A 15,378-nucleotide genomic window follows, 5' to 3' on the forward strand; every position below is an offset into this window, starting at 1 on the left:
CTCTAAAATTTGAGCAATTACATTTTAGATACATTATTGTAGTTTATTTTTAGTTCACTGATTGGAGAAACACGCTTGAGCTTAACTAGACTTGAAAGGTCACTGCTCACTCTAGATATTGAAATTTTTAATAAAAAATCATACATTTAATTAAAAAATGATACCAGCCTGAATGAAATCTGTTTATTTTGTTTATTTATTTATCACATTGTGTACAAATACTTAATATGAGGAAAGGCACAACAGGCTCATGCCCAAAACTGTCCCATTTCCAATTTATACTATAGTGTCCAAATCAAAATGTTGGTCATGCTACTTTTACTTTTCAAAATACAATTTACGCTCTTCAATACTCAGATAAACGAGCAAATTCTGAATCAAATAGATACTATCAGAACAATTAGAGTCTAAAATTAAAAAATCTAGAACAGTAACTTGATAATTATTCAAAAAGTCTAAATTTTAATGTAGTTTAGCAGTGTGCTAATATGTTCATAAATATGTGTCATATTTGCCTATAATGATATGAAATTATATAAGATTTTTAGAATACTAATAATAATAATTAAGATTAAAGATGACGATTTCTTGATCTATTCCGAATTGCGATGTATTAACACACTATATTGATAATTTGAGCAACCTTACAATAGTTATTGTGCAACTAGTGCGCAAAGTGACAGTTTGCTGCATCGAAAGAAACCATTCCGCCCTCGCCTACGGCTCGGGCGTAAACGTTTCTTTCGGTGCAGCAAACTGACACTTTGCGCACTAGTTGCACAAATAACTATTAGGGGCTGTTTCCTGAAAAACAACGACCATTTGACTGGACTAATGATAGAGACACCAATGTTAATCAAATACTGCTATCATAACGTGGATCTCTTTATATAAATGAATAAAGTTATAAGCTACTTTTAATGATGAAAGATAGCTGATGTTTGGGTGACTTCTGAACCACTAGAAAGTGATCCTGAAGCTTTTAACTTTCATTTATTCAAATAAATATTATAAATATGTCATGTAGAATATTAGAAATAAATAAGTCTCAAAGATTAATACTCAACGTGTGTAATCTCTATTAAAACATGTAGGATAGAGTGAATTCCAATCAACAAACTATTAAATATTATAACTGATTTATGTCATCTGTTTCACCTTTCTAGAAAGTACAGATGGATCACCGAGAAAGTCACTTATCTAGTCTGATTGATTAAATATTACACTAACTGCTGTCTCAAGCACTTTCAAACATTTTCTGAAGCTATTGAACTGTAATCTTTGTTGCAAAAACACTCAATTTTACACACTCCTCTTGAAACTTTTTATCGGATTTGTTGAAGTGCTTGTGTCTATCACTGCAAAATTTCAAGTGACGTTCATCTCCAAATCCTCTTTCTAATTTCTATTGGTACTAATATTCTCTAAAATTTGAGCAATTACATTTTAGATACATTATTGTAGTTTATTTTTAGTTCACTGATTGGAGAAACACGCTTGAGCTTAACTAGACTTGAAAGGTCACTGCTCACTCTATATATTGAAATTTTTAATAAAAAATCATACATTCAATTAAAAAATGATACCAGCCTGATGATGAAATCTGTTTATTTATTTATTCACATTGTGTACAAATACTTAATATGAGGAAAGGCACAACAGGCTCATGCCCAAAACTGTCCCATTTCCAATTTATACTATACTGTCCAAATCAAAATGTTGGTCATGCTACTTTTACTTTTCAAAATACAATTTACGCTCTTCAATACTCAGATAAACGAGCAAATTTTGAATCAAATAGATACTATCAGAACAATTAGAGTCTAAAATTAAAAAATCTAGAACAGTAACTTGATAATTATTCAAAAAGTCTAAATTTTAATGTAGTTTAGCAGTGTGCTAATATTTTCATAAATATGTGTCATATTTGCCTATAATGATATGAAATTATATAAGATTTTTAGAATACTAATAATAATAATGAAGATTAAAGATGACGATTTCTTGATCTATTCCGAATTGCGATGTATTAACACACTATATTGATAATTTGAGCAACCTTACAATAATTATTGATATTCATTACAATAATTGACTGCATATGTAGTTGTTCAAAACATCAAGACAGGGAATTAAAATTACTCATGCTGAGTTTAATTTTTCCTCAATAGATATAGAAAGTATATCCACATTTTTTTCGTTTCAGAAAAATTGTATAACTGTATTATTGTCGATAAACGCTGCCAATTTAATTAATTTCATTTTATTTGCATTCTACGATTGAATGTAATTCAAAGTATTTGTAGCCAAAGCGGTATATGGTTTACTATTTAGAAATCCTTAATAACCATTCATTAAGAAAACCGTACAATTATTAGGATTTTTGTTTTATTGCAATAATTGTTGTAGCCCTATAAAGAAAAGGTGAATACTAATTTATTTATTGTACAAAATACTATAATCATTATGTAATTATGACCATGGAGGAAAAACTAGGCTAAGAAGCCAGTACTATTTCTCTCCCAATTCTGATAGAAAGTTAATGTTGTCCCAGGTAACTTATCATTAGGTTATGAAATAACACACCACTGCTTCGTCACTTAATTTTCGGTCCAGGAATAGTTTTTTGAAAATTTTGAATTTTGAAGATTGATTAAGTAATAGAATAATTGCTGTCTCGACAGAAAAAACGAGGGAAAACGTGTCTGCTTGCTCACATTGTTAAATTGATCCTGAAACGATGGCTCAAGTTTTCAATTCACCAGAGGTAATAATAAATTTAAACTTGAAAAATATTTCACTTATTTAAAATTAATTGAAAACAAAATCACAAAATATCTACTGTATTATTTTAATATTGCACTTATTTGAAAAACCTTGAAGACAAAATCACAAATCTACTGTATTATTTTTCTATATTACCCATCTTTACTTGCCTATAATTATTCATTATATTCACAGGCCAGACCGTTGAAAACAAGAGAACTTTCAGATCCAAACTTGAGTAGGCTGATTGCTGAGAAAATGGTGCACATTCACCAAATGGACGTTCCCATAAATAAACAGCCCAGATGGTTTTGGGAGACGGTCGAAAGGTATATTGATAACTATTCTCCTTCTCATTAATTATTATGCTTTACTTGTTTTTCTCTATCCTGCAAATTTTCTAAACCATTAAAAAGTTGAATGAAAAAGACTAAGAAATTGTCAAAAAACCACTGATTTATTGATAATTAGAAAGACCGGTTTCGGTTATTACACCATTGTCAATCTCTGATAAACTTATCAGCAGTTTATCAGAGATTGACAATGGTGTAATAACCGAAACCGGTCTTTCTAATTATCAATAAATCAGTGGTTTTTTGACAATTTCTTAGTCTTTTTCATTCAATATGAATAATTACCACAATATCAACTTCTCAACTACACAAAAATTAAAAAGTTGCTGATTTTTCGAATGCATTTATTCAAATTATGAACTACCTGTTGTAGTATTAATTATAATATTGATTCATAATTGAGTAAATGTGATTAATTAGTCGAATCTTATGATAGAAATTTTTACTGTTTTTGGTGAGATGTAGTGTTATTTATCCATGATGAAACACTGGGATGTTGTCTAGAATATCAAGAATTTTTTGAAAAGCCTCACATATATCAACAGTGTGAAACCATTGGTCTTGAAACATGTATGTAATTTTTAAATAAATTCGTGATATTCTAGGGAATATCCAAGTGTTTCATTATTTCCTATTTATCATATCAAAGTGGATGAATCCTATATACCAAAGTTATTCAATAGAGGTACCAAAGCGAGTCAATACAACTTTCCCATCCAATTTAGTTCTTCATCCTCCCATCTATTTCTAGAGTAGGCAAATTTTCAAATAAAAACGTGGGTTCAATATGAATATGTAGAAGGTTTTAAAGACTTGTCAATCATGTTAAGTGAATTGAGGATTGGAATAATGCATGCTTATGTGATCTTTTATGATTAAAAATTGATTCAATTTAATTTTATCGGTCATGTAGCTCGTTCAAGGTTTAAGGCCAGGCGCACACCAGTTATTCAAAACAAGACAAGACATGATCAGATATGTTTAGTCACAATACTTCCCATTGTTGCTTATGGCGCAACTCACACTGATTAGTCATTGTAATTAGACATGTCTTCATAAGCAACTATGTGAAGTATTGTGACTAAACGTGTCTGATCATGTCTTGTCTTGTCTTGTCTTGTCTTGTCTTGACTACATGGTGTGTGCGCCTAGCCTAAGCTTTGATGACGATTAAGTACCTATACATTTACGGATTCTGCCTATATTTTACATTAATCACATTGTTATATTATAAAACCTCTGTTATTATTTTTGCAGATGGCTCAATACTATTGAAGAAAATTTATCTAATGATCATGAACAGTTATATGGTGCTATAAAAGATAAATTGAAAAGACTACGTTTACGGGAGGAGTTAGCATGGCTCAGGTAATTATGAAGTAACCTACTACAGTTTTAGTCATCTCTAAGAATCTTTTCAATTTATTAAAATACCTTATGTGCCAATTGCACAAAAGCCGGTCAAGTTTTAATCGTGATTGATTTCACGAGAACCAATCAGAGAGGCCTTCTTCTCGAAAAACCATTCTCTGATTGGTTCACGTGAAATTAATCACGATTTTATAGTGTTGATGACTTTTTTGATAATGAAACCTTACAATATAAGAAAACTTACAAATTACTCACATTACTTACAAATTACATGATTGAAGTAGTGTATACCGTATATACATACATGATTGAAGTAGTGTATACCCGTATATACATGATTGAAGTAGTGTATACCGTATATATACATACATGATTGAAGTAGTGTATACCCGTATATACATGATTGAAGTAGTGTATACCGTATATATACATACATGATTGAAGTAGTGTATACCCGTATATACATGATTGAAGTAGTGGCCTACTGTATAGCATATATGTTTTAACTTTGTTGTAGCTCAGACACCGTAACTTGTAAATATTTGAAAAACATTTACTTTTCTTGGAGTATTGAGGAATGCATTTCACTCCTGAGGGGGAGCTTCATCAGCCAGGCTGATGAGTGTTTTTTCAAATATTTACAAGTAACACAGTGTCTGAACTACAAAAAGTTATTATATAGTAAATATAAAGAAAATAAATAAAAATCTCAGTACCCTTTTTTAAAATATTTTATCACAACATGTTTCGGTCATTTAACGAATGAAATCATAAATGACCGAAACATGTTGTGATAAAATATTTTAAAAAAAGGGTACTGAGATTTTTATTTATTCTCTTTATATTTATATTACAAGTACTGTATATTATACAGGAAAGAGATAAATTATTATATAGTGTTTCGTCATGGAGAGCAACACTAATATAGGTTTTGTTTTGACGATACACTGTTTGATACAATTAACTTTTTGTACAACAATGTACAAATGTATTATTCATTATATATTATAACCAACGACAACGAGGACTTTAGGATTTTAGGATTAAGGTTTTTATCAATAATAAAATCATACAGAAAAACATTTGATGGATTTCAGGCAATTTTACCCATAATTACCCACTTTTCATATTCATGGTAACTGTAGGAAAAACTTAATGTGAAATACGTGCGCAAAGTTCCTCTGCTGCACTCAAGAAACCATTCCGCCCTCGCCTACGGCTCGGGCGTAAACGTTTCTTTCGGTGCAGCAAACTGTCACTTTGCGCACTAGTTGCACAAATAACTATTTTATACTGAAAGTGATTGCCTTTATTTTTTCTTTGGACTGTGAAGTATAAATTGGAAATGAGACAATTTTGGATATGAGCCTGTTGTTATTTCCCTCAAGTTGAGTAGCCTATATGTACACAATTGAATCCTATTATATTAAGCGAGCAATTTCTGTATGTCTGTTTATATTTTTATATCTGGCTATTTATGTTCAACGGATCTCGAAAACAGCTCTTACGATTTTCACGAAATTTGGAACATAGTAGGTTTGATATAAAAATTCGATTGTACTAGGTCTCATCACTGGGAAAACTCGCTGAAGGACATAAAAGGATAATTCATCCTTGGAAGAACAGATGATTATTTCGTCATCTGTCGATAACAAAAGATGCGTGTGCCTGTGTGGGAGATCAGCTGTGTAATCATTCAATCAGCTTACCGTATCTCGCGTGAAATATTATCTAGAAATTTTAATAGACTATCAAAATAATCTGATTTGTTGACAAGACATGGTTTATCACTCAAATTAGAGTATATTTAAATATTCAAAGTTAATCATTATTTTACAGTTGTAAGTGATTAGTGAGTGTTATTTTGTTATTCAATTTGGTTTGTAAACAATCTAAATTAGAACTTTTCTGTTTTTAAATATTTTGACTGAAAATTGGACCTGAATTCAAGTGTATGAAACATAACCTACTTTTTGGACCATTTATAGTGTATAAATCAAAATTCGGGGAAGAAACAGTTTTGGGCTGTGCCTGTTTGTCCTTCCCCAATCATTTTGAAGAATTGTGTTCTGTTTATCAATAAATAAATGACGAGCGAAGCTCGGTGCTCCGATATTGAATAAATGAATAGTTGATAAATAGTTAAATGTCAATTTCAGAGAACTGTTGCTGTCAGTGGAGTCACCAGTGGTTTTCTGTCACAACGACCTCCAGGAAGGCAACATTTTGGTGCGTGAAGAGGTCGAAACATTCCAGGAAACTCACATGACTGACATCCCCCCCTCTCCAACACCCACTTCCTCCCGTGATGACGTAACATCTGCCGAAGCAACGTTGCCGGTTCTCAACACATCCTCTGAAGCCACTCTCGACCCATCCTTCAAAGCTACGTTGCCAGTTTTCGACTCGTCCGCCGCTGCGACGTTGCCGCTTCTCGACACGTCCGCCGAAGCCACGTTGCCGGTTTTCGACACGTCCGCCGCTACGACGTTGCCAGCTTTCAACACGTCCAGCCTGACCGGCGAGAGCATTGTGATAATTGACTTTGAGTACTGCGCATATAACTATCGCGGCTTTGAATTTGCCAATCATTTCAATGAGTGGATGTACGACTATTCAAACGAGCAGCCGCCATATTTCTATCACCTGCCCGAGTGTGAACATCCCACACGAGCGCAGAAGGTAATACAATTCAACTGGGTACATTTTGGGTAAGGATTCGGTAATAGTTGGTTTATAAATATATATATATATATATATATATATATATATATATATATATATACATATATATATTTATACTTTGATAGATAGAATATCATTCTCAATAATTATGAATGATTGGGAAAGGAACAACAGGCTTAAAGCCCAAAACTGTTCCTTCCCCATAGTCAGTTCTGGGAGCCGAGAGACAATGTAAACAAACATGGGAGAGTGGATCAATACCGATTCCACAGTAGTCACCTGAAAGGTGCGTACAAACTTATGCGCCACGAACACACACATTTCACTTTTCACCAGCTGATGCTATCCTTATTATATTTTTTGTATCTTACTGTTTCCAAAATCACTTCACTTGTATATGGGCTACTTTATTAAAAATGATTGAAAACAATATAAAAACATATTGTACCCTATTATTTAAAACATTTTAAACAACTAGTTTCGGCCTTTGGCCATATTCAAGTTTAAATCAAACTTGATTATTTTATGATTTCTATCGTCAAATTTGATTATTTAAACTTGAAAATGGCCAAATGCCGAAAATATTTGTTTGAAATGTTTTGAATAAATAGGTACTTCTTTTTTATATTGTTTTTAAAAATACTGTTTTACTGTTATTTTAATGTTTTTGTAAAAATACAGCTACATAATAACAAAAGCATCAGCTGATGAAAATTTAATTGTGCGTATTTGTGGCACATCAGATCTACGCACCCCAACATCTTTGTTAAAGACGGTACTGAATGACCACAGTACTTGATTCAGTGTGAATGAAAGCAATGTGAATTCAAATTTAAGGCCTTCAAATTCAAGATATTCAATATTGAATACTGATTGGACTCTTAAGAGTCCAGCAGTTAACAATGGTTATGAATCATCACTTTTATACGCACACAACGCAAACATGATGTTGTCTCTCCTTTCAATGAATCGATTTCAAGGATTAGGGCCAAGCCATACGGAGCGTTTTTCAGGCCTTTTCAGACGAGTCCGCAGAGCAGGAAGCTCTCCGATTGGCTGATTGGGTTGGCGTTTGGTAATCAGCTGATAATCAGCCAATCGGAGAGCTTCCTACCCTGCCGACTTGTTTGAAAAAAACTCTTTGTGTGGCTTGGCCGTAAGGTTTGCGCTGAACATGATCAATTTCAACATATTGCTAATGAGTTGGTATAATCATGTTATTACGATTATAATAATGTCCATCCCTATTCCAGCTACAGTTATACCAACATTAGAAACAGTATTTTACTCATTTTACACAAATATATCGTACCCGTACTGGCAAAACTCACCAAGTCAAAAACTACAGTTTTGAGTTATAAGCACATAACACTTGGTGAGTTTTGCCTGACTACCAAACAGCAAATATTGCTCACCATTTCCTGAATAATGTTATCAATATCCATTAATAATTAGTTTGTGGGAAGCAAAACTCACGAAATATGTTTAGTGAAGTGATGAATAGTGAATTTATGTATAGTGCTTGATTAAGCTCTGTATTCATGAGAATGAGAACTCATCAAAGATGGTTAGTAAAAATTGCCAGGCGATTCCTTGAAAACTAAAGGACTTTGGTGAATTTTGCCAGACAAGCAAAATGTGTCTTGCACTTTAGTGAGATCAAATAAAGTGGAAAAATAGAAATAGTAATAAAACATATGACTTGGTGAGTTCTGCCTACTCAAAGAGCTACATTTTTTAAGCCTATCAAAATATATTACTGGAAATGAGCATTTTTGTAGTTAGTGAGTTTTGCCAGAACGGGGACGATATGCATTTTCAAAAATAAATACATTTAGTACAAGCTAATGAGCAACGGGTCTTTTTTTAAATTGAACACCCTGTACTACTTTTACTACTTTATTATAATACTTGTTATACATATGCTTACGGAAACACCTTTTTCATCATCAACTCACATACAAAATACAATTTGATTGACAGGAGCACATGATCAGATGTTACCTGGATGAACTGCAATCATTGGCCAACTACAAACCCAAGTCACGTGATACAGTTGAGCACATTCTACATGAGACAGAGGCGTTCATTCTAGCCTCCCACTTTTTCTGGGGTCTGTGGAGTGTCGTCAACTCCACATCAGTTGACATCGAATTCGATTATTGGGTAAGTAGCCTACCTAGTATACCTTTCAATAACCATTAATGATAACAAAAATATATGAACACTAGCCGTCAGGCTCGCTTCGCTCGCCATATCCGTCTAGCCAGGGGGCTCCGCCCCCTGGACCCCCGACTGGATCATCCAAGAATGAGATCAGCAGGCTCGCTTCGCTCGCCTGCATTTTTCATTTGAGCATTTTTATCATATGTTAGGACAATCCAGTCGGGGGTCCAGACTAAACGTCTGGCTAAACGGATATGGCGAGCGAAGCGAGCCTGACGGCTAGTAATATAATATTCCCAGGATTGAAGTAGCAGTACCCAATCAATTTTTCCGCGATAAATGCATTTAAATCTTCAACTTGGTGCCAACCTAACAAAGTCAACTCAACTTAATGCCAACCTGACAAAATTATTAATTTAGTTGCCAGTTAACAACTGTTTCGAAGAGGTACTCTATCTAGATTATAGTTCTATAGTAACATATGATATGGAAATTTCAATTATAATTGAGAGATTGGGAGAAAAAGAATATACATGCTAAAAGACGAACTTTAAACCCTTAAAAACAAACCCTTAGAGTTAAAATATTGCCAAAAGATTTCTTAGTGCGCCTCTAAAGGGCCAACTGAACACACCTACCAAATTTGAACGTTTTTGGTCCGGTAGATTTTTAGTTATGCGAGTGAGTGAGTGAGTGAGTGAGTGCCATTTCGCTTTTATATATATAGATAATTTCAATAATCATTATTAATATCAACAGTTCAAGTAGAATGAAGACAAATGAAGAAATTGACCATAATTCTTTAAGAACTAACAAAGGTTCACAACAAAAGGTTTACTATAGTGAGGTCCACGTTATAATGGCAGTGAAGAGAGATAGGAGAACAGCGTGGCCGATTCCCTGCCTTGTCACTGCCTTCTATGGAGAATAGCTGATACCAGTATAGCTGACGTAATATTGACTGTTTATTTTTGTTTTAAATAATCAATTATATTTTATCCGTTAAAAATATATATTTCTCAATGATTAAATAATAAATTTCCACGATTGCATTTGCATATTTTTTGATTAATTATATTTATACATTGTTATAAAACCTTGAAAAGGATAGATCCAGAAAAGGATAGCGCTATCTGCTTTGCCAAATGATAGACAAGGAAGCTGTCTATCAAGAACAAATATCAAGGGTATAGCAGGGACATCTATATAAATAAAAAACGAGCCTCAACTTTTGACATCCAATAACTTTTTTATGTGTGCACCGAATTTGATGATTTTTTTAGTTGTGTTCGTTATGTTCAGGACCAGGTTTATGGTCTATCAAATTCAGGATTTTGCAGGATCAAATCAGGAAAGCAGGATCAAATTCAGTCCATCCAACTTCAGGACTCTTTATTACAATCCTTCAAAGTGATTACTCTGTTGTATATCCATACTTTTTCACTGTTAAAATTAAACTTGAATTTAAAAACAAAAAATTGAAGTGTTTTTCTGATGATGACCAACAACAGGTCGAAACGATCGTCACTACAAAAAGTAAGTGGATTTTCACTTCAAAAGTGTTTTTTAAAATTCAAGTTTAATCCTTCAAAGTTTACATGCAATCCTTATGGGAAAAGATTTGTGAGCTGGCCACACACAGAAATAAAAATCAGCTGTTATAATCATTGCGTCATCCAACAGCCGTCGGTAGATAGTAGACAAGAGTGTGTGCTGCTCCATAACCGCCCATGTATTTTATTCTAAACACCCCGACTAAAAACAAAATGACTGTTCTGTGTGTAACCATCCAGCAGTGCGGCCTCAGGTTAAAGATTTACATACTCCAAAGACATTGCTTTCTTTCGAATAATTGTGCTTTCTTCAAGGTTTAAAATTTAATTGATTTTTAGTGAATTATTATAAAATAAATATATAACTAAGCACAAAGGAAGTCCATACCGAGATATAAATGTAAATACTGATTGTTGGATGATTTTCATAAAAATATAGTGATGCATCAGATGAAGCTAAGTCTAAGCACACCTGAGGAGATGCGGCTTGGTGATACAAAGTGTCGATCTTATGGAGATTGTCTTATCACACCGTTCCACGCCATGCCCGATTCAGTGTGTGTGAGTTCTTCCATTCAAACCAATAAGCAAGAAGCACCTGGATGCAAAATGCCGCATCGCGCCTCCTCAGGTGTGCATCCAGCTAAAGTTTGTCATGAGATGAATAAATAAAATAAATAAATAAATTCAATTTTATTGTCAGCCAGCCAAAAAAGCACAAGACAAAGTCACACAAATAGAACAAGAAATAGACAGTCACACATTAAGAGACACATTTTACTATTACATTGCTATTTAGATTACTTTTCCAAATATTACAAATAACAAAGACAATATTACAAAATTAAGCAGCTAGTTCATACGTGCTAACAATAAGAATTAAGGTATGCTGATACTGCTCTCGTAAAATTCACTTAATTTATAAAAAGGATTTTTTGCCAGCCAATCGTGCACCTTCAATTTGAACAGTTTTAGGGGTGTTTGTTGGAGGTGTAACGGTAACTTATTATACACCTTTTGCCCAACTGCTTCAAAACTGTTTAAAGATTTAGACAATCTTTGGTATTGAATATAGATCTGTCTATTGTTTCTGGTATTAACAGAGTGAACAGTATTTCTTAATTGATAACGATGCAGTTTCTCCTTAGTGTATAACAAAACAGAATATATGTACTGATTTATTACTGTCAGAATTTTATTATTTATGAATAAAGGCCTACAGTGTTCTAAATAAGGTGATTCCGTGATTATTCGCACGGCTTTTTTTTGTAGCAGGAGAATATCGTTAATGTGCGCTGAATTTTCCCATAGAAGAATACCATAAGACATGAGACTGTGAAAGAAAGAAAAGTATGCTGTCCGTAAATATAATTTTGGTACCGTATTAGCGAGGCTTCTCGATAGCGATGCATTAACTATTTGGCGGTACGAAGTTCGCCGGGCCACCTAGTTGTTAATAAAATACTGCCATTATAAAGTAGCCTCACTATATAATGAAATTCACTAGCCTCACTATGTAGTGGCGTTATGAAGATAGCACCTGATTAACATTGGTTTGCTATCCTTGTTGAACCAAGTTTTCTAAAGGATTTATAACGCTTTCTCCTGTTAGGGGATATTGAACCCTTCAACTTAGAGAATCAATGTTTCTATATATTTTTATTTATGACGAATTTTTCTATTTAGGGATATGGAGAATCCAGGTTCGAGGCTTATTTCACTCACAAAGAAAAACTTCTACTTTTGAAAGAACAAGAAATTGATGGAACCACTTCACTTTCAACCGCTTCAAGTAGCGGCCAAGACTGCTGAAATTTCAAAAAAATCTAAATTATTTTTGAGAGAAATGCCCGTGAAAAGAGTAAGCTAATTTTCTAGAAAAATGTTGAATCCAACATATCATTTTTGTATCTGACGAAAAAAAAATGCGACTGATAGTCATACAATAGTTACTAAAACTAACTTTAGTGTCTTTGAAAATTCGCTAAACCTACTTCTCCAATCAAATCATACCTTTTCAAATGGGTATTTGAAATTTGAGAAAATAATTGAATATTTGAAATTAAGAACAATCATAAAGTAAGCTTCTCAACTTGGATTGAAGATAGATGGCTGTAATTTATCAAACTGCTTAGATAATTTCAAATTTATTGAAATAATTGATCAAATTATTAATAATGAAAATAATGTATTGTAGAACATTGAATTCGAATTTATTATAGTATTAAAGTTTGAACTACTTACTATTACATTATTTGGCCTGCTATCAAATCACGACAATATATAAGGATTGTGAATATTGTATAAATTTTCTCCGAATATATTTAAAAAATGTATGCGGATATACATAGTATATTATGATTGTTTATCTCTTTACATGATTTATGACTGTTTTACATTTCCATAATCATAAATATATTTATTATATAAGTATAGATGTTGTATTTTATCACTAAGTACTATATAAATTTGTTGTTGAATTTATTACTTCCATCATAAGTGTATATTGCTCATGATTGTTTCTTATTATTCTATTCCTAAATAAATAAGATTCATTCACTTTAAGGGAAAATATTCAAAATTCATTTTATGAATTGAAGCACCTTACAAAGTTTTTAAACGTTTCAAAGTTTAACAAAGCATTGGTAGAATTAGTAGCTTATGTTATGTATGAATATGTATGTACATTTTACTTACGAAAAGTGAACTTGATACAAAAATTCCCCTTTAATTTTTCTAAGCTCTAAGGAATTCAAGACTTTTCAAAACTAAACTTTGATCTTTCATTTGAATTTACTTTGCAATTTGCACCACAAATTGTATGCAAATAACTTCATTGTTGCCATTTTATGAAATCATAGCCCGAATCACGTAAATACAGATCATTATTGTAATAACCATCCTCTTTTAAACATGCTTTTGTTCTCCAATAGACTGATTTTTAATTCTCAGAAATATTGGAAATTTGAACCCACTGTGAACCTAAAACTGTGAGTCTGCGAGATAATTATAATAAATATGAATTTTATCCTAATGCTATTATAGATGACAATTGACTACGAGCTACTTAACAAATCTAAAATGGTTTATTAATAAACTAGCATCCAATCAAATTATTTATAATAGGTAATACTAATAATACTTAATATATTTAAACTTTAGCGACTCTCATGCCTTACAAAGTAAATCAAATAAGTTATTTAATAGAACTAGAAAAGTGATACCTTATAATAATTATTAATCAATTGTTTGAGTAGGCTACCTAGATTAAAAAAGTCATCTTATATTCGAAAATTATATTTAGTCTGTATTTTCATTGGATAAGTCAAAAAGACATATTTATAGAATTTACTTCAAGTTTTTGAAATTTTTTGATGATATTAGTAGCAAAAGCGAATTATTCATTGTAGGACTAATATTTTCTTAAATCGTTATTTATCATAAACTTATTTCCATTCTGCAGACTTGTCTGTAGTTTTCATGCTTCATATTTGAAAATTGATTCTTAGATTCATCAGTCAATTTTAAGTATTTTTTGGTTCTTCTTCAAGAACTCCCGAGTTACCAGCTACGCACAAGCTTATAATACAGCATTGAACTTAATTTCAATACGTTTTGGAATACTTTATCTCAATTAAATTCATCCACTAGACTACTAAATAAAGAAGTTGAAACTAAACTTGATATGAAGACCTAGAAGAATAGCGAATTATTTTATGTTTTTGTTTTCTCTCCTCACGCACTTTTCGTGACTTTGAATATTTTCGATCTAATCAGAAGCTGTTTGCAAGATTAAAAATAATATTGACGGTAGTTTGGTCGCTGTCTATTCTACAAGTTACACAACAGTCCTGATGAGATGTCTCTACCAAATTTACTTTTTTTGAGTTTGATTTGTTGCTTCTTAATCTCGGTGAGTTCTGAAATAAAATTTATACTTCATTTTATGTTTTCTTCCTCTGGTAAATTTTGTTTCCTAGTCACTTCAACTCTTATACTTACTTATCCTGGCGCTACGTGGGCTTTGGCCTCCTCCACAATCCGCCTCCAAGCTTCTCTATCTCCTGCCTTTTCTTTCCATCCTCTCACTCCAATTACTTTCAAGTCTCTTTCCACATCCTGCATCCATCGTGTCTTAGGTCTCCCTCTTCTCACAGCCTCCAACTTCTCATAGAGCATCGTTCTTGGCATTCTTTCCACGTGTCCAAGCCAATCTATCCTTCTCGCCTTGACTATATATTTTTACCTTGCAGGATTTCTTCAATTTCAGCATTCTTTCTGATTCTCCACGCACCATTTTCCTGCACTGGACCATATATTCTCCTAACCAGCTTCCTCTCAAAGACCATCAGTGCTTAAGCATCTTCTTGTAGTACTGTCCATGCTTCGCTACCATATGTGACAACCGGTCTTATGAGAGTCCTGTATATTTTCATTTTAGTGTTCCTGGTTAGTAATTTATTATTGGCAAAATATGCTCGATT

The 15,378-nt window shown here is 32.7% G+C and overlaps 2 protein-coding genes across 6 annotated transcripts in view; both read left to right on the top strand.

Moving 5' to 3' along the window:
- Positions 1–12,711, top strand: part of LOC111061545 (choline/ethanolamine kinase-like) — a 35,814-nt gene extending 23,103 nt beyond the window's left edge. For both annotated transcript variants that reach the window (XM_039438501.1, XM_039438500.1), the window contains exons 5-9: positions 2,962–3,095; positions 4,377–4,487; positions 6,650–7,172; positions 9,159–9,341; positions 12,581–12,711. In XM_039438501.1, the coding sequence (XP_039294435.1) occupies positions 2,962–3,095; positions 4,377–4,487; positions 6,650–7,172; positions 9,159–9,341; positions 12,581–12,706 (1,077 nt within the window). In that variant the 3' untranslated portion in view covers positions 12,707–12,711. The remainder of the gene's footprint in view (positions 1–2,961; positions 3,096–4,376; positions 4,488–6,649; positions 7,173–9,158; positions 9,342–12,580) is intronic.
- Positions 12,712–14,558: 1,847 nt separating this feature from the next.
- Positions 14,559–15,378, top strand: part of LOC111055375 — a 31,329-nt gene continuing 30,509 nt past the window's right edge. For all 4 annotated transcript variants that reach the window (XM_039438502.1, XM_039438505.1, XM_039438503.1 and 1 more), the window contains exon 1: positions 14,559–14,807. In XM_039438502.1, coding sequence (XP_039294436.1) covers positions 14,754–14,807 — 54 coding nt within the window. In that variant the 5' untranslated portion in view covers positions 14,559–14,753. The remainder of the gene's footprint in view (positions 14,808–15,378) is intronic.

This window comes from Nilaparvata lugens, chromosome 11, assembly GCF_014356525.2.
Source record: "Nilaparvata lugens isolate BPH chromosome 11, ASM1435652v1, whole genome shotgun sequence".
Classification (NCBI taxonomy): domain Eukaryota; kingdom Metazoa; phylum Arthropoda; class Insecta; order Hemiptera; family Delphacidae; genus Nilaparvata; species Nilaparvata lugens.